Source organism: Streptopelia decaocto, assembly GCF_964273445.1.
Source record: "Streptopelia decaocto genome assembly, chromosome: 3".
Classification (NCBI taxonomy): domain Eukaryota; kingdom Metazoa; phylum Chordata; class Aves; order Columbiformes; family Columbidae; genus Streptopelia; species Streptopelia decaocto.
Genome location: NC_138656.1, coordinates 53,329,417 through 53,357,416, shown reverse-complemented (window position 1 = coordinate 53,357,416; position 28,000 = coordinate 53,329,417). Strand labels below are relative to the sequence as shown.

The following is a 28,000-nucleotide window of genomic DNA, read 5'->3' as shown; positions in this document are numbered from 1 at the left end:
AAACTGAATAGCTCTCCTGATTGGAGACAGCAGAAGACAAAAGGTTTTCCTAATTTATCACGAAAGGCGGCAATGTGTATGAGTTCCATGGAGCTGATGTGACACAACAGCCTGGTTACCCGCTCTTTGCCTCAGCTTGCTGCCTGTGTTTCTAAAGGTATCCCTACTCTGAAGCTGGAATACATGAAATATTTGTCACTTGTTCACAAAAAATAAACAGGAGCACCTCTAAAAGCCAAGAAGTATACTTCTCCCTTCCTGCTAAAGGAACATTTTTTTCCTTTGCAAACACAGTACAGAAAAGTAAAAAATAGGCATCCAAGATAAACTACTGATGTTCACAATACAAAGTTTAACCTTACTGCAAATGTTTCATTTATTTTATATTTCTCTTCTGAGGGGGGAAAAGAAAAAAAATCAGCAGTGAAATTCAGTTCAACTTCATCCTTCAAAATTTAAACTCTTAAAAACGTACAATAGCAATACACCAACATACTGGCAACAACTTGAAGGAAGAGCTAATGATGTATACGACTTAAAATAGCAGAACAACATAAAACCCCTGAAGGTAAAAGTCTGTGGAACAGAAAACACTGGAGATGTCATTTCTCTTGTCCCACTATTCCAGGATCAGTTACTGAAAATCCTTCCCCGCACACTCACACTAGTGTGTTGATGGCTCTGCAAAGCTAGCTGGGGCCAGGATGTAAATACTACTTTTTTCCTCTAGAAAAGAAACACATAAATGCAGGGAAAAGATTAGAGCAGAATTCCACTTTACTTATTTCCAAAAACATGCTTTTTCCATCCTATAGCTGATTTGTTGTTTGTTTTTTCTTTAAATACAGCTGCCCTCCTCACTCCAAACACTATTTTTCATACCACAGATTATGGCACTCCAGTTGGTTAGTCTGTGTTAAGGATTTTTTTTTTCCTGGATCTGTTGTTATAAACTGTATATAGGTGACTCCTGAAGGGCTTTTACACGGCACCACTGTCCCTCAGGAAAGCCCAACTCACATCTCCAATGCCTGTCCAGACAGAGTGTCCCAGAGAGAAAGATGTGTCACGAACATTCCACATCTCATATCATGATAATACACATAGCACCAAAATACAGTTTAACCATATTAATCCTTAAACTGTGCTTCTACTAACAATAAACAAACTATGTCATCTATTACCTTGGACAGAGTGGTTTCCCGTTTGGAATTAGAAAAACATTTTTTAAAAAAGCACAGCGTAAAAAGGGCCTGTGTCTAGCTTACTCTATGAATAACTGAATGGTTCTTAGGTCAGGACACAATACTGTCAGTGCAACTTCACAGAATATATTCCTTACACTCACTGACTTAGTATTAACAGAATAATGCATGGGAGAAAAGATATGAGATTCAACACAACAAAGGCTTAAATAAAATCTCTGGTCATAAGAAATAAGCCTACTTTTAATACTCTTAATGCTTATTGTTCCATTGAGTATTTTGTTGCTCCACAGCATGGGAAAAGCAAACAAATCACAAAACCAAACATTAGAATATAATTTTTTTTATTTTTTATAAATAACTTATCTGTTACAAAGACAGTTTACCCAGCTAAATCACAAAACCATCAACTCAAGATATCCAAATTAGGTTTTATTAATAAACAGGTAAAAACTGATTTGTCAATCTTCACATAGAACTGCAGATGAAGCTGAAAAACAAGGCCTCATTTTATAAACAAAATGCATTGAATGCAAGTGCTTTGGGTCTACTGCCTAATTACCTGGGACTGGCATTTTCTTCCCACATAAAAAAAAATGCATAGCCTTCAAAACAAAGGCCTCTGTGCATTCACATAGATCACTTGTAAAACTCCTAATAAAAGTGTCCACTGGCAAATGTTTACAGTGGGTGACAGTTACTTTTTCTCTTGCTACATGATGAGCACTCCCTCCAGCCTCACGCTAAGTGCTGCTACATAATTCTTTGCGTGCCGTCTTTCATGCATACTGTACTGGAATTCCATTTTCTTGATCTCGGTTACATACATCCCCGATCATGTGAATATTTTCCTTAAAAAACACAGAACATCAAAATAAAGAGATGCTTGAGGTTGCTTCAGTGTTCAAGTCTGTTTGATTTCTCTTTTCCAGCCTTTATTTCAGTTGTCCTAAATATTGCTATCCTTGTTTTCTATAAATATGAGACTTCACCACAAAGTCAGGTTTAGAAACTGGCTGCCAAAACAGGAAAGCATTTAAAGTCCTTGAACAAAGCTGTACGATGCTGCTGCTGTTGATTTTGGCACTGTATGTATCTCCCCAATGAATCTCTCTTCAGGAGTCTGCAAGATACCCAGCAGATGAAGCAAGCTTAAATCGGATGCTGATCTGTTGGTGGGTGGAAAGTTTCTTAGTACGAAGTTTCCTCACGCCAGACAAAACGCTACCTTGTGTCACCCACCGTAAAACTCAGTGTACAGAGTGAACTATATGCATAACTCTTCCAACTTTTCCTGCATTTTTACCATGCTGCATCTGCAGGTCTTCACAGATCATCAGCATTTAAAAGAGCAATGTACAGAATGAGCAGAGGAAAGCTATTTTGTGCATAGTTTCTTATTAATGCTCTTATTTTAAGGCATTGCTTCTCTCAGATAAAAGCTTAAAAAAAGGGACATGATCGTGCTTAATCACTTAAAGGGAAAAAAAGAAAGTTAACAAAAAGACTATTACACTATACATACAGAAGTACAAGAAAATAATAAAGGTGAAGAAAAGAAATCACTTAAAGCAGGCTCTAGAGCTATGTACAGTAGGAAAAGCTCTGGGGTATTTCACTGTGTGTATTGTACAGACAACGCATGCAGTTTTTCCTTTTCATCTTTAGACATGATTGTATTGATTTCTGGCTTCACAGAGATGTTTTCAGGGAAGACAAGGCAAAGAGTACCACTGATTTGTGAAGTTCTTCCCTTTATCGAAGGCACTGTGTGGCAGCAAACAGTTTAAACAGTCAAACCTTGTTCCTTTTAGATCTCGTCTGTGCATGTAGTGTTTCACTGAAAGCTCTGAAAACAAAAACGCTAGCACTCTATTCCTTTCCCCTGTCAAAATTCAGTAGTGACATCGGGGCAGAGAGGAAGATGGGCAACACCCAAGCACTGAACATGGTGTGTGTTACTGGGATACTGGTAATACTGTACATGGTTAAGGCAGCTGACAACTGAGTCTTTCAGCAGATTACTTTTCAGCTGATGAGTTCAACTGCCTGTGACACAACACTGAGGTATTACTAGCTCTGTGGGCTGACATTTGACATTAGCAAAATACCGTCTTGTCACATCTTCAATTTTGCAAAATCCTACAGATAAATGCTTTTTTTGCCCCCCAATGATTGGACAGTTCCTTGTATGTTTGCTATAGTTTTACAAAAGGTACCCGGCCTGTTGGCTCAGAAATGCCTGGGCATTTCACACTGTTCACAGCGATTTAAGGCCGGATGATTTAAAAAAGTACAGGCAGTACAACTCCACTGAGCTCCCTCATCTTCATCTGTGTCTGGAACAGTCTTTGGTGTTTTCACAATGGACCTCTGATCTGTGACATGAAAGAGATAAGATAAGTAGTTACTAACCAAGAGCAGCATGGAAAGAATTTTGAGATTATTTTTTTTCAGTAACAGAGAACCATCTTGCTCCTCTGAGAACAGCACAGTTACTACAAGTGACAGAGGCAGCTTTTTACCACCCCCTTGACTACAGCTTGGTTGTAAGTCAGCCAAATGGCACAAGGTGAAACTATAAAAAGCAAGTTTCCCATCCCTCCACTCTGCTTTCTTCCCTTTGGCTCTCAGTTCAAAGTTGTTGCATGAAACGGAGATATAATTTGGAAATCAACCAGTACAGCAAACATGCGTAAGATTTAGAAATCTGAGTTCTACGGAGCAGTATAAAATTCATTATGACAAAAAATAAGCACTCTTTAACCTTTTGACATATTTAACATTCTGACCCTAGAATGAGTAACATCAGTTCTTCCTCAAACCAAATCAGTCAGATACACTAAAGAAAAATCACTTCCTAGCTCTGTACTGCTATACAGAAATCCTCCCAAGCACACAAGTGTATCTTTTTGCATGACATGTTAAGACAACAACTATTTTAAAAGAGAAAAGATGAAAAGAGAAGAAAAAGATGAAAAGAGAGAAGAGTGACTTCTGAAGTTATGGGTTCCTGGTTTAGGCAACTGCAGAAAAGTCTTTTAGCCAATTATTTCAACTAGAGAGCACCTCATTAGCAATTAGCCCACTGCAACTGCTGCAAAATGACAGTGACAGCTTCAGGAAGCACAATGCTACTGACCAGAACGGCAAAAAACCTTATTTTTCATTCTTTTGTGAACAGTGGTAATTCTGGTTTAAGTCACTGCTACATTACAGTTAAATTGAAACTTTAAATAAAATTAACTAAAAATTAAAGTAAATAAAGGATGAAGATACAGCAGTGATAGTTTTTAAAAAAGAAGAAAAGAAAGAGAGAATAAGAGGTACTTTAGACATTTACAAACCAGACAGGGCTTACTTGGCATTTTCAAGATAGGTTGTACCAAATTATTAAACATCTAAAGTTGTGAGTTCCTAGAAGATGAGTTAATGCAAACATCAAAAACTAGTCACAGAAAATTAATTTTAATTTTCTTCTTTGATAGTTTATTTTTTATTTGCTGTAAAGGGAAGTAAGTAATTGAGAGAACTTCAGAAAATCTCTTCATGGTTCAGCTGTAAAATGTGTCTAATAGGACTGCATATGGATTTAACTTTAACTCAATATTTTCACTAACAGCTTGGATAATGAAGGATAAAAAAACCTTCTAAAGCATAAACAACTGTATCAGCTTGGAGGAGTTACAAACTATTTAGAGGACAAGAAAAATGCAGTTTATCTAGACTATTTTGAAGTACTGAATGATCAGAAATCCATAAAATGAGATTCTGTAAGAACATTTACTGTATACTACAAGGCCCAATCACACACATATATGTGAAGAACTTCCTGGAGAGAAAGACTGCACAGAACATTAGTGGGTTATCTGTTTCATTTGGTGGTCTGACTACAGCTCAGAGTATGATGCTGTTGCACACAAGTTAATTTCATCCTCTGCTTTATGCAACACACAAGAGGTAACTGTTCTGTTTTGTTTGACATCCCATTAGGATAAGAAACTTAATGACGAGCAGAATGATCAAGACCAACTAATAAATTGTGCAATACTGACTGCCCTATTGGGCAACATTCCTTTCCTCTTCAACTATCTAAAAATATATTTAACAATAGTTAGATAACGCTTTTATGTAAATTGTCAAGCAAATTCCTAGAGTAGGCAGGAAGTTCAGGCAGTGTAACCAAACTGAGTTACTGTAATGTGTAAATAAATCCACTCTTCAGCAAGGACGATGATGAAGTCATTTAAGCAAGTTTCAATCATCACTAAGCAATGTCTCTCATGCTCATTTAAAAAAAAGATGAATGCTTCCATTTACTTTCATACCCCCTGACATATTATCCACCTTTAAACATGCCTCATTTGATATGCTTCTCTTTCCTAAATGTATGAATAGAGAGGAAACAAGCAAGCGGAAGTGTATTTACTGCCAATACAAATAAAATGAAAGATTTATACGCTTTTGAAGTAATCTATTTCATAATCAACATTTAAACTAGATTCATAGAACTTGATATTAGATGCAAACCAGATATTAGTGTTAAATCCAAATTTTACCAATACAGTACCTTTGGGTTTTGGTGGCACCGGACCAAGAAATCCAATATTATCGTAAAAATTATGAATAGCGCTGGGATTAAAATGTGGTCCTAAAAATAAAAAAGAGAAAGTGCCGCAGTTTTAAAAATAAACTTGGATAGGAAAGCATATCAGGATTTTTTTTGGCAGCAATTCTGAAACAGTCCCTGTTATTCACTTATCACCCTTTATATCAAGGTGTCAATAGAGACCCAAGTGAGATATTAGTGATGTCAATGATACACTTAAAGAAACTTACTGCCCAGAATATGCAATGTAAGGTCAGAAACAGAATCCATCAGTCCAACTCCTTAAATATATTTTTTCTGCCACTCTTAAATATTTAATAGCATTTTATTAGTAAATTTTACCTGAGACTTTTTCTAAATTGTAACTATACCGAAAGAGATGTGCTATCTACTATACAGAATATCATATATGCTTAGATTTAATACTTAAAGGAACTCCTAACACAAATATACTGTAACAGATAAAATCACACGCAACTTGAATATTGTATTTAAGGTCAAGTTTTTAGTGCAGCATTACACTCAGCACACCTGCCTACATTCTCCTTATCTGCAGGTACATTGTCTGAAGAAGATCCTCCACTTGACTGAAGTGATCCAACAGCTTGCTGCTGCTCAAAGTGGAAAGTGTTGGTCCCTTCCCTCTCGCTATCTCAGTTCTCCCTTCCCGTGCCTCTCCCTCACATCAGCTGTAGCAAGCTCTTCCAGCAATGCAACATTTTTTTGCTTGGTTAGTGAGCAGAATCTGTTCTGCAAAGGGTCTAAATAGCCAATACAGAGCCAGAGCACAGTAAGCAGCAAGAGAGGGAAGCAGGAGGAGCAAGGGACCTCCTGTTGGCAGCTCCTGAATTGGCTCAGCTGTCTCATAATTTCACCTCGTGACCCAAGGCTGTGTCCCTGCAGACAAGGGAAGTGGAAGGAGGAGAGCATACTGGAAGTTCCAACTGTACTTTGTATTTGCTAACTTGGGAGGCTGAATACAAGCAGAAGACAGAGATGGACACATCCGCATGGCATTATCATTTAGAAAACTTCTCTCCCTTTTTTGATATTCAACCAGATATCCACAACCTCTCCCGCCTCCCCAGCATTTATTAAGTAAATGGCATCACAAGTTTCTCTCTTCTGAACTAAGTATGAGACAGAAATGACCGTGGGATTAGGAAAATCATAAAGGCAACAACAACAGGCTTAGAAGACAATTACTTCCATGGTTTCACTCAAACTAATGTGATGATTTTGCAAAGTGCATATTACCCATCATGTATAACACAGAGCTTTTGACACATGCAGACAGTGAGAAAAAAAAATTTAAAAATCAGACATTTAGAGTTGCTGATGCACGAAGACATACTGTACCTCTTGCTTGAAAAAGGTCAATCTCTTTAGTAAGGCAATCTATGTCTATCTGCAGCTGTCTGTTACAACTTCTTAACTGTTGCATTTCTTCCAGCTGAAAAATTAAATCTGCCTGTTAGACTAAGTTTTCCCATTTTATTATCAGTTATCATTCATGCAGAGATAGACAGCACTTATTTATTTTAGAAATGAAGATAAAACAATCTTCCCTTACAATGACCTTTCTTCTAATCCAAGCATAATCTTACAAAAAGCTTTCAGACCCACTGAATTCTTCCCTCTCTGACCAGACTTCAGGGTTGACTGAACAACTCCAAACTGTGGTCAGGACACCAGATCTATGGTTGACCAACAGCTGATCTTCTGGCACTGAAATCTGCTGCATTAATCAGTTTCTTTGAGATTGATATTTGCATGAAGACTAAAAAATATTTTGTGTGGAAAGCAGTCTGAGTGTTAAGTTGTAGTCTGAAACGTTAGGTGATCATGCCTTTAACAACATCTTGAAGGACTACCAGGTCAAGTTTTGTGGCTGCCTTTAAAAGCAACACTTCACAAAGCAGTTAACAAACTGAAAGGCTGTGGTTAAACAGCGCATATTTAGTCTTTAAACTATACTGTTTACCAGTTTAATTCTACCTTTACTGCCTGCCACTAGCATATTGTCAATATACAAGTAATTGTTCCTTTCAGTTTATTGTGACAGACCACACTTGTGGTTTAGGTTTATAGCCTACAGACATTTCAACTTACTGATGGAATTTGGGAAACAGAATTCGATCTTTTCAGGCGCCTTCGTGTTAGATTATTCTCCATTTCATTGACCTCTGATTTTAGTTTATCCAACTTTTTCTTTTGAACCTCAAGTTCTCGCTGAAGTCGCTCCATCCTGGATTTCTGGTGTACCAGTAGAGCTGCAATACATAAAGTCTCATTTTATCTACTTTATTATCCTCGACATGGCAACATCAGATAAAGATGAAAGTGAGTTTTCTTTTGGGAAAACACAGACAAAACCAAATGCTACAGACTGCTTTTCCATTTTCCTCGTAAGAAAATCTCTGCCATAAGACAAAGTGTTGTATTCCTGATAACAACACAAATCAGTTACAGACAACAAGCAAGTACAATGAGAAAGTCATACAACATAACAGATGACCATGCAAAATTTGGCTGTAATCTGTGAAAGCATTTTTCAAGAACCCAACCAATCTACAACAATGACTCCCAGAAATTAACAACAAATGTTTCCTTGCATTGTATGCAGCCCAACCATTGTAGAACAGGTAGTATGAAGAGGATTTCAGTGAGATGGCTGCAATACAGAGCACTATATATATGCTAGATAAGCATCAGGATTTTGATTTTTATTGCTATTTGGATCGGAACAGTGTTCTGGTCATAGCAGGAGACATCAAATGAAACTGAAACCAAGTACTACAAGCAATACTGCTGGCAAACATTAGTTATATTTATCACAGAAGCTGGACTGTATGCCATTTTATCCCTAAACTATGGTGCAAACCCACTAGCTCAGCTTCTAATTTTTATCACTGTTTACTACTTGTAAAGAAAATAGCACAAGGAGACCTAATTTAGAAACTATGAAGTCAGCATTTTAAACCACAGCTTTTTAAAGCTATAAAGAAGTAACAGAAGATGCAATCAAATTAATACAATTTAAGGAGTCTATTTCATTAAAGGTAGGTATATACCGTTACTATACCAATGAGCAGACAACACTGCTCAAAGCAATAACCACCTTATATAAAAAAAAGTATTTCATTAAATAAACCAAACAATCATTTAAACTTCCACACAGCCATTCATTCATCCATCCATTAAACTGCTGAATCATATACACTGGTTTCAGTTTCACAGACTATGCACATGTTCATAGCACTGTGGAAATAATAAAAAAATAGCAATAACAAAATATTTTTAAAAGGTTAATTTTGTTTCACAAAGTGTTTAAGCAAAACTCTGGTTGGAACATAATGTTTAACTCATGATTTCTTCAGGTACCCCAACATTAAAAGCACTCAAATTTGGTTGGGGAGGTTTTCTGAGTAGCAGAAGAAAAAAAGGCACATCAAAAAGAATCAACTTTCCACATCTTCAGCAAGTAGAACTACCATCTGCTGCAATTCCTGCTTGTTCTTTCATTCACACATCATATTTTGTCTTCCAGAGTTTCTTCAAAAGGAGGAACTATGCCAAACTATTTTTGTACAGTGTTACTGCAAGGCTTTACTGCGATTCAGCCTAGGTTTCTGAGTCACACGTGTTCAGAAGCTACTGAAAATCATGTCTCAGATCTTGAACGCTGACATACCCTGTTCTCCCGAAAATAAGCTCTAGCATGATTTTTCAGGATGCTTGAAATATAAGCTCCACTCCAAAAATAAGCCCTAATTACAGTTCATTAAAAAAGTCAATTTAAATAGTGTCCAGGCAGCTATACCTGTAAAAAGTATAAGTTTTGGAGCAAAAATTAATATAAGACCCTGCTGTATTTTTGGGGAAACAGGCAGCTGAATAAGTAATTTGAATTGTTTTTGCCACTATGTGACTGGAAATGTAATGATTTATTGTCTAGACCTTAGGATTTGTATTATGTGGAGATGCTCACTTGGTTGAACCTTTGGTTGAAATTTAACTCTCCCCGAAGGATAAAAAAATAGATAAATGAGGAATTCAAAGCTTCAGTGGCCAAAGGATGGATGATTGCCAAGATCATCCTAAACAAAGGGTATAGGAACTAGGTGAAAAGTAAAGGCAGCAGGGGGAGACCACAACCTCAGACTCAATACACACCCCATACTTGGAAAAGCCCACTATTCACTGAGCATGCATAGAAGAATAAAGGTGGACTGTACTTCTACATGGGAGCCAGCAAAGTTTAGACCAAGGAACTTCAAGTATGTATAAATAAGTTGTCAGGAGTGGCTAAAAGCTAAAATGTATAAATATGTATCTCAGCCTGCCTCTGGTGTGCTAGCTTTGCAAAGGATTGCTCAGCACGCTTTTCTGGGCAGAATCATAGATAAAGCAAATACCTCAACTCTGTGTGTGAATTGGTATCTGCACACAGGGCAACAATCCCACTTTCTGGGACAACAAAATGACAAAGCTGCTTGAGCTTCTGTTTGGTTTTGTTCAGTTTAGAGACATTTGCATAAATAGGCTCCTTTACTTGGGGTAGCCACTAGTCACGCTATAGTTAAGAGTTGCAGCTGTGCTGATGTGCAATATAAAAACATAGTAACTGAAATCGCAAGATAAAGATTTTTGCTGAAGACTTGGAATCATCAAGTAAGTAGTCTCAAAAGACAGCCCTGTCAAACTATGGATGCAGGCTGCTGAGCAGCCAGCTCACTGGACATGGTGAGGGAGAGCACTACTAGAGCATCTCCAGGACACATGGCGAGCTCTCTCACTTCTGTGAGAGAGAAATTAAGTGGTCATGGAACCGAACAGGGAGCAGAAGGCACTGATGGATGCCCACAGTACTATCACATGTTCTTCATTTTCACATCACTTTCTAGACATGGTCCAATTTATTCTCCTAGCAGCTTTGTGACTACTTTACCATTTCACAGTTTCAAATCCCAACACATTTTTAAATACAATAATTACAAAATTACCATTATGATTAAAGAAGAAGAATCACTTGATATCACTATACTAAACTTCTACTATTAAAAATAACTTGGATAAGGGACTGGGAAGACATTGATTTAAATGGTAGCATTCACAAGCAATTTGGTAATTTTGCTTAAATGCCAGTTTGGCAGCTGTAGGAAAAACGTGGTGGGGAAGACAAAAACCCCCCATAACCCATGGCAGTATTTATTTATGTAAAACAGCAATTTAAGTATTCAGCTCCCTCTAGTGTCAATCAAAGCAACTGAAAACATTAAGAAAAATTTCAGTGCATCTCTGAATCTAATGCAATTCGGCTACTAGATGTAGCTTACGTTGTGCACAAGGAGAATTTTCATGGCCTTTTTGGTAATTCTCTGCTTCTTGCAGGAAGGGGATTCCACCTATGCAGGCAGCACAGGCACACCCAAATTTACTTAACCTGGAGTACAAGCCAGAAAGCCTCGGACATCCTTAAAAAGAAGCTATTTACTGTAATTAATCTATTTACTGTAATCATCCTAGCAAAAGGAGAACAAAGACTGCCTCGTTGACTCATCATTTTTTACCACAACCAGAATAGATTTCAATGTTTTAACTACGGGCAAACAGGGTACTGTGCACACACAACTGTTTCAGCTTCTGCATGTTCACTGTTTCCTTTGACATTAAAATGCACATTTTCTACAAAAAAAAATGTAAATCATTATAATCACAGGGAATGTGAAAGTCTAGAGTACAAAAGTTAACTTTTCCTGGAGACCTACTCAAACAGGCACTGAGTATACTGGTAAATAAGAAAATGTATGCATAATTGTTTTCTAAAAGCCTCTGTGAATCTGAATTTTTTAAAAATTATTGTTTTATAGTGTCTTTTATTACTGTAAGTATTTCCAAGAAAAAAACTAATCTAGGAACACTACTGTTTCATCCTATTCTACTGATCTATGAATTTTTGAATTTTCTTAGTTTACCAAATACGGAGGAAAGGGGAATTCCGGCAATGCAATTATTCTGTGGCAGTAGGTTAGCAAAATTCTCAGGACACACTTATGTTTGCACACATTTTCAAACTCTGTATCTGAAGCTGCACAAAATTCAGTCATTGAATATGTAATTTCAACAGTTCACACGGATTTTTTTTTTTAATTCACCCTTTCCAATACTCCTTTATTTTTTAAAAAAAGAGCTTCACTTAAAAGAGTGAGGCCTGATATACAGAGCCAAATATATGGCAGGGAGCAGCACTTGCAGATAGGTCCAACACCTTCTATTCTCCTGGGTTGGACCATGCATATGAATGTATTTCACTGGAACAAAGTGAAGGAAGTCTCCTTTGTCAACAAAGCAACTCCACCTTTCACATTCCTTCTACCCCAAGCCAGTTTAAGTTCTCCTTGCCAAGGTAAGGAGCATTCTGGACAAAAATGAAAATACATTTTTCTCTAATCATGGCCAGAGAAACTACCCATCTGTTCTGAGGCTAAAATGAAAATAAGACGAACAACTAGCATGGAAGCTTTTTTGCAGAGTCTCGCTAAATTGTAAGCAGCTTAGAACATGGCTTCACAATGGAAAGCATGAAGTTACTCAAATCACACTTTCAGTATATAATAGAAATAAGCCAAATCTAAGTAAAAGATTCAAATTTAAAAGCAATAACTAGGACTACCAGATATCAAGATTGCAGAAGTAAGTCCATCACAGAGTTTTCAACTTTCCAAAGATCAAATAATAAAAATTAAAAATACTGCACTTCTTAGAGCAGAAATGGAGGAACACATGCCAAAAATTGTAAACACTTCTGAATATAAAGAACTTCATAATCCTGAGTTCACATGAACTAGTGAAGGACACAGCAGGACAGCATTTCCCTAAAGTCATCAGAAAGCCAAAAGCTGCACCAGCCCACATCATGCATCTATATTTCATCTTCATCTAGACTTCATCTAAAAACTGCATTGTCTTGGCTTCAGGAACAACTGGGCTCCAGAGCAGGTAGGAGCCAGTCAATGCTTTTGAACTCCAGGCTGCATAGCAGAACGGGGTGTCACAAGCTTGTCTCAGCTTGATAAACTGGATGCTGGAGATTGTGCAGGAAGTCAGGTTACAGCAGCCACCGCCACCAGGGGTACAGGAGATGATGAGCTATACCTGACAGAGGTCAGTTCCATCAGAAAGGCAGAACAGGAGAAATTTACCTTTTGGGTAAGAGTGTCCCTAAAATGCAGAATGCTTGGGAAGCAAGTTCATGATCTCAAACAGTATTTAGAACCTAAGGACAAAATTCTGATTGCTTAATTTCTGAGTATCTAAAGTCTTCTAGGACTAAAACAGTCAGACAACTCTCCCTTCAGAGTAAGGAAAGGGAATATCACATCTGGAGAGCAATTAGTTTTGCTTATCTGCCGATGAACCAGTTTCTGAAGTTAACTTTTCATTAATTGTAAAAGATGGTCTAGGATGTTAGTTTTTTGGTTTTGACACCTAACCTTTAGACACTTAAGTTAGCATGGATTGTTCTCTTGAAGATATAATTATACCCAGAAGTAGTGCACAAGCTATAATCAGTTTCTGGTTTATTTCATTACTATAGTAGTCCAGATGCAGACCAGGCTCCCAGTGTTCCGATCACTGTACTTGCTTATACAAAACAAAATGGCTAAATTAATCTGAAGAACTTCTAGAATAGCTATGGAACAAGCCATTTTTTTAAATGTGGAATTGTTTGTTAAGTCCAAAGAGGACTAATAAGGTCAAAGAGAAATTATTTTGACATCCTATCCTGAATATTTCTTAAATATCCTAATACTTATTCAAAATCCTTGTACAACAAGTCCACAGGAGGATTAATAAACCATCAAGTTGGCAATAAAAGCATGCAAAAAACATGAAAACAGAAGAAAAAGAGTAGCAGGTTGTGGTGTTGTATAAAATATTTTAAGTTTCACCCTCCCATTACACCACTGATCCCTTAAAACAGCTTTCTTTGGTGTGGTGGTCCTCTCACATTCTCTAACAGAAGTAAGTATCAAGACTTTAAGCATTTTATTGTCAGGCACACATGAAGAAAAATGGAAGAAAGCAATTCAACCCACCAATTGCTTCTGAAGTCTGCTTTTCTTGCTTCTTAAAACAACACTCACAGAAATAAAAAGAAATGAGAACTTTATCCAATGGAAACAGTATCTCAACTGATTAAAAAATCTGCTAGTAGACTTGTAACTTTAAATTGTTAGGACAAACTGAAGAAGCTTAGATGTTTCTTTCAGAACAACATAAAAATGAAGACACTATGACTCCACTTCATTAAACAGATAATGTTATCTACTTAACACAAACAGAATAATTATCTCCAAGTATTAAGTTACATATCTTCACTATAAAAAGAAATTATTTGCTTATAAAGCTTTTTTATTTATCAAGTGTTCATGTATGCTGAAGTTGAAGGTACTGTATTAACATCACAAAGGTTTATCAACTGTTTCCTGTTCTGTAATCTACATTCTGATTTGACAATCTGGTTGAAATCTCTACTATTTATATGAAGAATATTACCTTGCGTGTAGGCAGCATCATCAGATCCCATACTCAATTTCCGTGCATCACTGATCCTATCCACATGTGCTAAAACAGGGTCAGTAAGATGCTGGATACCCTCTGGTTCAACATAGTGATCAGGAAGGTTTAGAAGGTTTGTAGGTTCAAATGTTGGGGACACTACCCCTGGGGAAACTGCAGGGGGCTTATTTGGAGAAACTGTAATTTTAAAAGTATATTTTGTGTTAGGCTGCGTAACCACCACTCGAGGAGAGGTTGCAGTGGTGCTGTTGCCCACTGCTCGACTCTTGGGTGGATGGTGATGAATAAATGCAGGACCCATGCTTACTTGACCAGACATATTCCTAGAAGTGGTAGATACTCCAGGATTTGTTGATATGAAAAGCGTGGGCTGGTTCCGCACAACTTGATCATCTCCTGCTGTGGCATTTGCTGAAATGTAGACCTTAGGTTGACCACGTGTGATCACGTCATCAGTATTTGGAGGACTGGCCGATATGTAAACAGTGGGTTGACTTCTACTTAATGTCTGGCTGTTGAGGGAAGAGGGAGTAGTGGAAGTGCGAGGGCCAGTTGAACGCAACTTAGAAGAATTGTTTCTTTGCGGTGGTTCAAGTTTGATTTCAATTTGGTTTTTGCGAGGTCCTGTGGATATATTCTGAATGTTGTATTGGCTATGCGCAGAGGATTGTGAACTACCAGATGAATGAATCATAGGTGCTTGTGGAGTAGTAGGAGAACTGATAGGCATATAGACATGAGAAGTCTGGTGGCCTTGCTGATTTGACTGCGTTGAGTGCTGCAATGAGGTATGTGGCGTAGTACTGGATGTAGGAAGAGTAGTCCAGGGACTTGGCTGCGAAGGCTGGTAGACTTGCTGAGGGTGCATGGGATTAAACTGAGATGCCCAGCCTGGCTGCTGCTGTGTCTGTCGAGTGGTACCACTAGGAGGTGTGATGTAAGGCCTAATATAGATAGAATTTCCCTGTGGACTGTTAAGTACAGGAGGAGGTACACCATGTATGTGCAAAGATGTAGGGGTGTTGCGACCAGGCTGAATATTTGGCGCTAAAGTTACCATAATGGGGTTGAATCTGGGCGTTTGTTGAGACAAGTTAGATACTCCTTTGCTGCCTAGGTGAAATCCAAGGTGCTGCCCTGGATTAGAAGTACTAACTGTATTACCCATCCCAAAGACATTAAATCCTTGTGGAACCTGCGCAGGTGCTGTCTGCGGTTCCTGCTGAAACAGTTCATTGTTGGACTGACTGGTTTGAAGGTGTCCATCACTAACGCTGTGAGCCAGAGTCCTACTTCCATTCATTCTACTTCCTTCTCTTCCATGGTGATACACGTTCTGTGACTGTAAATCCAAATTAAGAGATGTCATGTGATTTCGTAGTCCAGGAATCCCAGAGTCATCCGAAAAACCTAGGTCTCCTTCACCGTAGAGATACTTTGTGCTCTCCTGAGAGAGAACTGCACAACAGGCATCCAAATTATTGTTATTCTATAAAAGACAGATGAAAGTTTGACATTACTGATAAAATATTGTCACAGATATATATGCATCCAATCACCGTTCAAAAATTGTCAATGTAACTAGCATCAAACAGAAAGCTTTAGGTGGCTGGCTCGCATAACTACTACACATGCACAAGGGGCTTGCATGTGAAACTTCACTATTTTGAGAACACCAACTTGGTCGCTGGCACCAAGGGCAGAGGTTGGCACTGCTGCTGAAGCAGTGACAGGGAGATATGTGACCTTGACAAGCTAACACCACACAATATGATACACCTTGGATGAATACTTTCACTATTCCTTCTCAATTTCCAGACAACCTTCAGTAATGACCAAGTCTCTGGCTTGAGGGGGAAGATGACAAAAGAAATTGACTCACAGCACACGTGTATTACTAATCAATGACTTAAAACCAAAAATCAAAATACATGTTCATTTTAAATGTTTTCCCAAATACTTCAAAACCAGTTATGCATTATCTCTTGCTGAAAATGGAAAGTGAATCTTATTTAGAAAAGAAACACGCTGATGCAAGGAGCTGTACATGACTTTAAAGGAAATGTTAAAAATTCAGTATATGTATAAAGCATAATTACTCTCTTGCAAGATTAAACTATTAATGGAAAACCCAGGGGACATTTGAAATTTCATTTTAAACCACTGCTCGCAAAGCTGTTAAATACATATATTTGTATAAGTTACTTTATAAAAGCTGTAATAGGATGACTTGAAACAAAGCCCACAATCTAGCTAATTTGCTTTTTAAGGACATTTCAGAAGCAAACTTCTAATCCCTCTTCTCTTTTTCTACATTTAGTAATAATGTACTTGGATCTTTTCAATTCAGTTCCTACACAAGAATTTTTAGAAAAGAGTAAACATGCAACAGTAGCATAATTTCTTAATACTGTGTTCTGTTCATATTACTCTTTTTATAGAACTGCCCCCCAGCCCAAATAGAAATTAATACTTTCAGCCAGAAGAGCATCTGTTGAGGCCCAGATATTATTAAAACTAAATAGGTGTCAAATTCATCCAGCACACAGAAACATTTACTAGAAAAAATGCATATGATCAAGGAAAGATTTGCATATGCCAAGTAGTAACATTATCGGTTAAAGAATAACACAAGCAAGACAAATTGATCCATGCTACATGCTTTGTATCAAGTTATTTTTGTTAAACTGGTGGAGAGTATTAGGTCATAGAGTGGTTTGTAGATGTACAAAGACTGTGTTTACCTTACAGATTTACCAAAAAAAAAAAAAAAAGAAATAAAAAAGGACAGACATGACAGAAGCAGGTGAATGAAGATAAATCTCAACCTCACCCACAAAACCAAAACTGTGCATTGATACAGGCCAGATTCAGCTCTGAACTGTCACCAAAAAAAAAAACAAAAAAAAACCAAAAAAAACAACAAAAAAAAAAAACACCAACAAAAAAAACCCCAAACTCCCCCTTCCCCCCCCCCCAAAAAAAAACCAAACACCACCACAAATCACACAAAAAACCCAGCCACAAAAGCCTTCTAAAACAACAGGATTCCCTAAAGGCCATCTAACTAGACAACTGTATATAAGAATTGTTGCAGAAAAGTCTTGAGAGATACAAAAGTGGGTCAAATCGATGGTATACATATTGGCTCTGGTTTGGAATAAGCAACAAAGGACAAAGTAATCAAATGAAGTTAGTAGTGAAGAAAGGAATCACACATAGACAGAACAGAGGGTAAGAAAGGATAAGAACAATAGGCTTGTATTTGTTGCAAAGGAGAAAAACGAGCCAGAAAAGGGAAAAAGATAGGATGCCACAGAAAAACAAGCTAGAAAGATCTTAAAGGCAGATTTTGCATGAACTTAAGTGAATTAAAATTATTAACAAAAAGGCCAAAAATACCAAACCAAAAAGGAACAGGCCAAGCTTGCAAGGCCCTTACATTCAGCTTGAATGCATTTCTTTGGACAATTTTTTTCTTTTTTAAGACTGCATCCAATCAATTCCAAAATTTCAGTGACGTCAATGAGCAAATTGGAGAACTGAAAGGGGAAACAGGGCACATGGAACCCCTGGCATCTTCTGGCTGGCAGAGGCAGAGTTTCAACCGCTTCTAGCTCTTTATAGATCAGAGAACCGGTTGATGGCAGAAATGAGCATATTCCAGCAAAACAATACCCCTCATCTTAGCTCTGCCCATGTCCCAAATGAGTTTAAAATGTTGGCACCCTGAAAGAGAAAGAAAAAAAAAGAAAGAATAAGAATGTTGGAGGGAAATAAGGAAGCAAGGAGAGGACGTAGACTCGAGGAGCAGGTGGTTACAGAATGCTCCAGACACAAAAAAGAGCAAAACGGGACAATGTCCACAGACTCAGGACGCTGCAGTCACTCCTTTAAATTAGGAGAAAGGGCGAGCTGAATGCAGGAGACTTGTTGGGAAGAACAGTGAGATGCAAAACTTTTCAGGAACATTCAATGCTGTCAGCCCAAGAAAGAAATAAAACTTTCTATTCCCTAGATTACTCAGGTTTAAATTTCATCCTATTAGATTTTTGGTGGTCCTCGGCTTTTAGTATACTAAATATTGTTCAGATATTTCAACAGCAGACTACTCACCTCAAGACATTTGCACACTCTGTTTATCCTTAAGTTTTTCATTACAAGCATATAATGCTATAATCTTTCCTTTAAAAACAAGCTGAAAGTGTTTGGCTAAAAAAGTTCAAGGAAGAGGACTGAAGTATCTGTATAGTATTCCTGCACAATTTGCTGTGATCTGGAGTAACTCTTCTTGTTATAAAAGCCTTTGGTCAGTATCACTCGAAACTGCTTAAACTGACAGGTTCTCTCCTGGGATCTCTTATGTTTCCTGGTATAAAAAGAACTTCATCCTGACACATGGTGTTTGCATATCAGGTACTGTGGGGCAAGTCAAATGCAGCATTTCTTATACCTCATAATGTCCTTAAGTACCTCTCGCTGACCTAAACCATATTCACTGCATTTATCAGAAGTTCCTTTCACTATGCTGAACTACAAGAAGGCAGAACTCAGGATTCAGACAGTGTTCCAGCAGTATTGCAAACACATGCAAAAGTACTATCAGATTCTGCTTTTCAATCTTCATGACCAGTCCAAGTACAAAATTTGTGCTGAGTGGCATAGCTAGAAGCTACTTGATTCAGAGAAACCAGAGCTTATGAAATTTCAAAGAACCACCAACATGACAGAATTTATTAATGAGCCTTAGAAGCTCTCAGTGAACAACAGAAAAGCTACCTTTCTAGTGTAACAATAGTGCACATATAGAACATTATTCACCCTATGGAATTTTTGAAAAATTCTCTTATGAAAGCTTAGCTAAAACACTCCCCCAAATCTAAACCCTTCCCCCACATTCCTGTCAAAATATGGCATTTGCACAATCTTTTCTTCACAGTTATAAGGCTCCTTTTCATAAAAAACCCAAACTCACTATATTCAATGTTACTAAGACTGTTAAGTGTCTCTCAAGAACCAAGCACTAGCTTTTAAATTTATCAAGAATTAAATTCAAAAAGTGATTACTGATAGATGTACTCTATCAGGTTCATTAACCTTGCTCAACAAGCAGTTCTCATGTTTGAAGAAAAAAAACTGTACTTATAGTATAAGACTAGTCCTACAGAGAACTAACATAAAAATGGTGGTGTACAATCCTGAGAACAAATACAGGCAATTTATTGTCTGGTTCAGCTTCCTCTTCAGCTAAATAATTAGAGAGAAAGGGTTGGAAAACACCTGAAACTTAAAGTCCTGAGCAGAATTTTGCCCTCTTCCAATCAAAAACAATTCTCTCAAAGAACTGCAGTTTTCACAGCTTCTTAGTCTACTATGAATGGAGAGTCATGAAAAAGTCTTGAAAATACAAACATTAAATTGGCATAGTCACAACACAAACAGTGTGTTTGGATGCATGTGTGTGTGACTACATATACATATATAAGGACACATATATATGTATTTTATACACAAAAATACATATAAAAAGCAAGACAATCAACATTCTTTTTCTCGCAATTGCATCATAAACATAGTTGTCCTAGCCATACTGGAGAGATAGCTAGCTTCTGGGAACTCATGACCCATCTTCTCCAGTCAAGTTGTTTTTACTGATGAGCAATATAAATATTCAGACCATCCTCTTATTATCCAGAGTACTCAAAGGTTGAATACCTTAGATAATGAAAAACATTCAATCAGTATGGATGCTTTGGGATCACTGGAAAATGCAAAGCAAACATGTTTAAGCAACACAGTTAAGTATGTCTACAAGCATTTCTTAATGTTCCCATGTTGGGCTTTGGAGTGGCATAATAATTTATCTGCTGAAGTAACTAGTGTGATGTTATAGAGCAGAAATTAATAGAAAATATGGGTATATAAGTGTGGAATCCAAAGCTACAATAAACCAAAGCAAGTCCATCTGGCAGCAGAGCTTAGGTGTGCCAGTGTTGCACGCCTAGGCTACCCGCTGCAGAAGACACATAAGGGCCACCTGCGCTGGCTCTGCAGTCAAGGGAGCTGGACTGGAAAACAGTGGGGGCAACCTGCACACAGGCAACCGCCTGATGGAGACAAGGTAGCAAAGTTGCTTCAGGACCTGCCCTGCCCCTCAAAACAAAACAAAGCTGCATTTGCGCAGCACTGCCCTAAATTGTCCCTGCTCGACTCAAGTTGGCTTTGCATCCCTCCTTTTGCCACAGTTACTTTTGGCTCTTGAGATGGCCAAAAGGCATGAACATACTGATTGCTGAGATGGCAGTCTCCATGCACACACTGATTTACAGGCTTGTTCACCTTGGGCCACCCCTGATTAGAGATGGAAAAAGGGAGGCCACTTTAACACTTAGCCAGCTGCACAACATAAAAAAATTGGCTGTTTGTATCTATCTCACACAAAAAGGCAAATAGAAAGAAAAATCTGTTTTCAAATGAGACATCCACATTTAACACTTTAAATAAGCATCATTACTTACTCATACAGTCATTAACAGAACACTGACCTGTAACATGCATCTGGATACAACACCTTCAGGTACCTCAGGAAATTTCTGTCGCAGGTCATGTAAAACCTGAATATCAATTTGCTGGCTTCCTTGGGCCATTCGTATATTGCCTGGTCAGGATTGTTTTTCAACAGGCAGTTTTAGGCCTTAATAAAGGGAGTACTCATCTCTTCTGTCCCAGCATTTTCTGGAAAAGGAAACAAAACCTTAAGACATTGAAGGCAGACACTTCTGATGTAACAAAACGCAACAAAAAATGACGCCAAAAAAGGAAATGCACACACACAAACCCCCTTTCCAGTTACGAAATATAAGTCTGTATTTTATATCAGTGTTTTCCCATGCAACATCTCTGGCTAACTATTCGTCCTTCATGCACTCAAAACCTTGAAAACTAGCCATTAATAGACACATCTCCTGACCAGTTTCTTGCTTAGTTTTTATATTGACATTATAAAAATATATTATGAATAAAAAAATACTTGATTCAAAGTATTAAAATCCATGGTTTTAAGAATAGCATTTTTTACTTATTTAAAATACAAACATAAAGAAGTCTACATCAAAAATCAGAATATGGTATTCATTCAGCTTTTGAGTACACGTACACTGTTACCTTCATCATCACTGTTATGGTTTACTATCAGAATGTTGTGGCTAGAAGTTCAGTGCTTCTAAGCTTAACGATTTACTAGCAAGTCTACTTGTTTTTCACCTAACATACTTCAATATTCTGAGAAATAGCCCTATGACAACTCACATTTCTTCAACTAAGTCCATTTCTCCTTTGAAGGAAATTAGAGGAGTTACAAAGATTATATCACAATCACCCAATCAACACATTGATACAAATTATCTGCCCTGGCCATATGATATCCACAGGCTTTTACCAAGAAGAATTTAAACGAATTAAATTTGGAAGAACCAGCGTATATGTTAAGCAATGGAATGGTATCTTCATCATGTATACTACAAATAAATGTGCCCATATAGTTTTCAGAAAACACAGAGTAGTGAACTCCAACATTCATTTACCTCTTGTTAGCAAAGTTAGCAAATCTTATTCAAACACCTCCATCAATTTATTAGATTTCTCCTTCCCTCCTTTACCTGCTTTTCTTTTTGCTTTGGCTCATATTCAACACGCACTCTTATCCCACGTGCTGACTCATAGCTACCTGCAGCAGAGAACTGCCTCCAGTGCCACCAGGCACCTGTATGTGCTGCTCCCTGGATCCCATCAGCCAGAGTTCTCTCCCAACAATCCCACTGGGACACTCACTTTGTAAGTGAGCCTATGTGCTTATGTGCCTGTACTTCTGTGTGCTAAAAGGGAACTAGCGGCAAGTTAATTGGGAAGCATTAATCGCAATCTTCTAGTGCATTAACACCACTTGTGATTCAGATATAACGTAGTGCAATGCTATAACTTCTCTCAAGACCGAAAAGATGGAGAAAAACTGCAAAGAATTGATGGGAAAGCACAAAGCAGGTGACTTTCAGCAGGCTTGACAAGACAGGTGTAACACTATTGCAGGACTGAAGTAATGAACCAGTCTACTATAAGACTTTTTCAACTCCTACATCTTCTCTGGCCTGAAGTGACACAATTACTAGTCAACTGCTAATTGGCCTGAAGCAGCCAACCTCCATTAACAGCTGAACATGATCTGAAAAGCAACACATTAACCAGTTCAACTTTCTGCCAACAATTTAAGAACAGCTCTGAAGAAAGAAGAAAAAAAAAAAAAATCAAAACAACCTGAAATATATGTTACTCTGAAGACTTCATCTATATGCACTACACATAGGAAAAAACCAACTTGTTAATCAACAAAACAGTGAAGACTGAAAGTCCCAAGAATATTCCAGGAAACATCTGCTCATTATTTTAGTCTCATAAATGCTCTGATATAATCACAAATTAATTTTCTACCAGAAAAAAGTGTCAGGCTTTTACTTTATTGTTGAGAAAAGCTCAATTAAATCTAACATTAATGTGGTTAAAATAAGGGATAAGAATTGCAAGAGTTAAAATGAAATCCTGAAACAAGACTTCAAACACGAAGTACTAAAGAGTTCCTCTCCCCTCCCGTGCATTGGTCTAGCACAATGTTCAGTGTGTATGTACATGTACTGTTAAAACTACGCTAAAGCGTGTTTACATTTACTCATGTTTAAAGCAACCAATTCATAAAGCTTTGAGGCAGCAAATGCTCTCTTCCACCTGCTTTCAGCAGCCATCCATCCCTGGCTTGGAGCAACCACGACTGCAGATCCTGCTCCCAACTCTGGAAATACATGTACTCTGACAGAAAACACGAGCTGGGTTGACACTGCTCCAAAATTTTATACTCTTAAACGCTGAAAAAGTCAACTCCGTGGCAGTGGTGGTGAAATTTAAAAATTAATGAATCCATGCCTCACTAAAAACACACCCCTGTTATTTCTTCTGTAGTATAGGAATGCTAGACAAATCTGAGCAGTGACAAAACACTATTGATCTCAACATCTTCTTTTAAACAACTATTAAGAAAAACACTGTTCAGCAGGAACAAAAAAAACAAAACAAAACACCACACACACACAAAATTAAGCAACTAAAGAATTAAATTATTTATAAATGATAACTGTACCACAATGCTTCTCAAACTAAAATTCAAAGCTGGCATGAAGACAGCAAGTCCAGAAAAACAACAGGATTCTATTAATAAGGAAACTGGTTTGCCTTAATTCAGTATGAAATGACGTTTTTTCACTCCTCTCATACTGAGTAGCCCATTAAACTTACTGCTGAACAGTAAACCTCCCCTTGATCCTCCCAATACCTCTTTTTTTTCCCGTTTCTCTAACCTACATTAAAGCAACCTATACCACAAGAAATATCATTAGCAAAACAATAAATTCTGTACTCTCCATCTCAAATTCCCTGTACAGTAGTAAAAAGTTCATATTTTCTCTTTATATAAATTTCCATCTTTTGATTTTTAATCAGATCGGCAAAACAGCACTTTCACAGCTTTTACAGCAAAAACTGCATGGAGAAAGACTAATGTATCCACTCTTTTAATGAAAAACACAGATAATAGATTAGAAAAGATTATTCAAAACACTGAAAACCAGAAGATCATTCCACACTGTCACCCCAGTACTTAATTTCCATAAAATATTTCGTATTCTAACTCATTTTTCAGTGTCTTGATAAAATGCAGAATGACCACAATTGCCATTTACTACTCCAAAACAGCAAAGTATTAGAAGAATTACCTTAAAATTCAAAGAAGGGTTGCAAAGAAGCTTTTCTGCACCTTCATGATACATAAAATGACTTATGGGATATCACCCCATGTTTTCAAAACACAGTTAATTGTTAGCAGCATGCAATACTTGGGCAATGGCTTATTTTACTACTGTACTTTAAAGCTTTGGTGGCCTAGCACCAAGAAAATGCATGCAGTTAGTGAAGGAAGAGGCAGAGTTAACTCTATCATTTTAGTGAAGTTACTAACAATTTTTTTACACAAGCATCAAATGTGTCAACGTGGCAGAACATCATTATATTTACTGCAGTATGGGAGAAAAGAAATGCAGTAGCCTCTGCTCTCACTATTTTCATTCACAGAAAAACACATTCAAAACTCCTGAAGGCAGTATATCCACCACAATCACAAAGAAGCGGGTGTTTTTTTTTTCTTCAGTTCCAATTACAATAAGTAGCTTCTATGGTTTCACTGCCAACATAGCATATGAAAAATGTACTTTTGTCATACGAACATTAAGGTCTCACTGCAAACATCACTTAAAGAAAAACCTACTGCAGAGCTCAAAGATATTTAGAGATTATTAATAAGCCTTAAGGAAGTCCCAAGAGGCAGAACAGGAAGCCTCATGAGGTCTCTTTAGTACAGACAGATTAACAGGTTTTTTCCCAACTCTTGATGTTGCAAAGGAACTATAAAAAGGACTCGACATCCATCTCATCTTGCCAGAGGAAAGCTTAAAGAACCTAAAAGTTATTCTGACAGATGCAAGCCTAAGGAATGGAAACATAGCGCTGTTGTCAGCCATGGAACTCGGAATCTGGCAGCAGGACATCCAGATTATTGTTAGAAAGTTATATATACACCAGTGGAAAATAAAAGGCACAAAAGCAAGAGTGAGCAGCCAAGATGGCCAGTAGCACAGCATAGAAAAAAAGGGTACCAACAGGAGGTAAAGGAAACTGCTGGCAGCAAGATTTGACTTCATTCAGACTCAGGCATAAAATAATGGCAATACAGCATTACAGAAGTAAACTGAAAAAAATCTATTCAAGAAATTAATTATCAGCAGGAATTACATCCAGCAATGGTGACTCTGAGAAAAACTCTTCCTTAACCCATTAAAAGAAGGGTTTACTTACAAAGGAAAACTTTTAAATACTGGAGTGCAGTACAATACAAAGTTATTTTTGTAGTAATGTCCATTTACTAATCCTTACACATACTCCTTTCAGCTGTTTCAAAAAACCCTTCAGTGTGACTTTAAACTGTTGAAAAGAGACACGCACAACAAAGATCCTACTGCTCATGTATGCCAGAAATACTAAGTAAATGGAATAATTAATTAGCTGTGTTCTTTCAAAGACTACTGGCAAGATCCCCAGATAACTTAAAAGGCCTGGCAATTGTAACATGATGGAACATGGATGGAGAGCTCCTGTTGAAGTTTTATTCTGTGAAAACTATTGATACGAAAGTAAACAATGCGTCATCTCCCAAAGGCTACTCAGAACCATGAGTAGGAGACAAAAAATAAACTGCTTATCTTGTTTATTAAAAAACTCAAAGACGACTTAATGCGATATATGATTCAGATGCCAAACGTTAAGCCATTATAAGTCTGGACCAATAGCCAGTTAAGAAATAAATTTTTAGATCTCCTTTCTTCTGACAGAGCAAACTTTCAACAGATCAAAGACAATTCTTCAATACAAACCTTAAACTTAACATCACGTTGACTTTTCACAAAATGCTTAAAATGCGAGTGCTCTTCAGAGTAAATTCTGCCAAAACTGACTTTATGACATAATTACACCTACCAAAATCTCAACAAAACATTACAGAATGTCAGCTGCTATCTTCACTTTTGTTTATTACTTTTCTTACTGCAACTTCACATACAGTCCATACCATAAGAAATATCAAAGATAGTTGTGCGAATATTAACATAACTGCTGTATTGAACAACTCCAGTTGAACTTACAATGCACTCGTAATGACTGAAGTCCCATTTATCGTCAGCCACCACTCTAGAAACAGCTTTTGAAAACATGCAGAACACTGCAACAGTGAACAGCATGCCCTTTGCCTTCCCCCAAAATCAAATGACTGAGATCTTTACATCTTTATCCTTCAGCTACATCTAATAAGTAAATGACTCATGTTTTTCTGTAGTTTTAAACTGATCAAATCTGAACTGTGTTTTACTGGATTCTTATAGAAGATGAACTGCCCTGAATTGTGTTACTCACATGGCTAAAAATGCTATAAAAGTAATCCATCTAAAAGTTTATTTTAGAAAACTGGCTGTCAATATTTATTAAAAGAGTGCTGTGAATGTAGAGTACACTTCCTTGTAGAATTAACGGTGCACATTAGAGATGTGCTAAGAAGACTGCTGTAATGACAGCAAATTAGATGCAACAAGTTGCAATACGAGACCAGTAGAGGCTGCTGAAGCGCCTGTTGAGATCATTGCCAAGGGACTCCTGATATTTCTTTCGATGGATCCAAGAGGTGCAGAAAGACAGCAGAAACAGATAAACAATTATAAAGATTACTGAAAAAAAAAAATTTACAAACCACCAACAACCCAACTCTGACCCCTCTACACTTATCTCAATTTCCTTCAGCAGGACTTGAGCAGTTCCCCAGTTCTCCCAAACTATTCTATCCACTGGAGCACTCAAAAAAAGGAAAAGAGTCTTTTCTCCTCCTCACTCCATGCTTTCTTGAGCACTGAACAGCTCGAACTACAAAGCATGGCTCATACAGATATTGCTAGCATTTCTTTCATCTCTCTTTCAATAATATAATAAGGTCTCTGGTCTATACTTAAGACTGGCAATCACATTATAAGCTTATGAATCTCTATCCAGCAAACACCCCTCCTAAGCAGGATCTCACCCTCTGGCAGTAACAAGCATTGCAAGTTTATACTTCCTTGCTACATGTCAACACCCTCACCTAGAATTAGGTTGAGGTATATTTTTTATCCTTATTGCTTGGGAAAACAAAACAACAGCAAAACACAACAACAACAAAAAAAACAACCCAGACTATAAGTGCCATATTCTCCTCCTACAAACTGCCTCTCCAACCTCTTAACAGGCAGACTTCCAGACCTATTAGTCCATCCTTTCCTTCTTCACCCATCCCTGCAATTCCTTGTTAAAAGGTGAGTCTAGGAACTCCCACTACATGTGCCTAGCAAATAGAGGAAAGAAAAAAAACAAACCAAAACACAAAAACCCAAAGATTCCATTGCACGTAAGGCCAACTTTCCTTAAAGAAATAAGTTTCTAGCTCCAGGAAGGACTGCACAGCCTCACAGCCTTAACTATAAAGCTGACAACTTGCCAACAGGGGAAAACCAAACCAAACCAAACACAAACCCCAAAACCAACACCTCAAGAACAATACAATCAAAACTCTATGATTCTCTGGGAAGCCACAGTACAAAACACATTTAGAAATTAAACAGTAAGAAGTAATTAAATAGCCTTTCCTCCCCTATCTAATACACGTTTTTCTGAATGCTTACATGAAATCAAATATAGCCTGCCTGCCACGCACTTTTTTATTAAAATTAAAATTTAGAGTAATTGTGTAAGGGAGAATATACAGAAACAAGAACATTCTATCACAGAGTGCCATATTCTCTCTGCAAAAGAGATTAAGAAGTGAAATGATATACACATAAACATATAAATAAATTAAGCTCATCAAAATCAGTTTCTGGCCTCATCCTTAACCTCCTAAAAGTGATACTTCTATTTAGCTATTTACCTG

The 28,000-nt window shown here is 37.5% G+C and overlaps 1 protein-coding gene across 2 annotated transcripts in view; it reads right to left on the bottom strand.

Annotated features, from left to right (window-relative positions):
- Nucleotides 1-1,532: 1,532 nt before the first annotated feature.
- TAB2 (TGF-beta activated kinase 1 (MAP3K7) binding protein 2) overlaps nt 1,533-28,000 on the bottom strand; it is a 61,250-nt gene continuing 34,782 nt past the window's right edge. Inside the window, exons 1-7 of one of the 2 annotated variants that reach the window (XM_082048053.1) lie at nt 20,946-21,074; nt 17,843-18,129; nt 14,377-15,889; nt 7,927-8,087; nt 7,174-7,267; nt 5,776-5,856; nt 1,533-3,583 (exon numbers count right to left, since the gene is read on the bottom strand). In XM_082048053.1, the coding sequence (XP_081904179.1) occupies nt 3,438-3,583; nt 5,776-5,856; nt 7,174-7,267; nt 7,927-8,087; nt 14,377-15,769 (1,875 nt within the window). In that variant the 5' untranslated portion in view covers nt 15,770-15,889; nt 17,843-18,129; nt 20,946-21,074 and the 3' untranslated portion in view covers nt 1,533-3,437. Of the gene's footprint in view, nt 3,584-5,775; nt 5,857-7,173; nt 7,268-7,926; nt 8,088-14,376; nt 15,890-17,842; nt 18,130-20,945; nt 21,136-28,000 lie in introns of those variants that run through there. The other variant, XM_082048052.1, reaches the window with a different exon arrangement.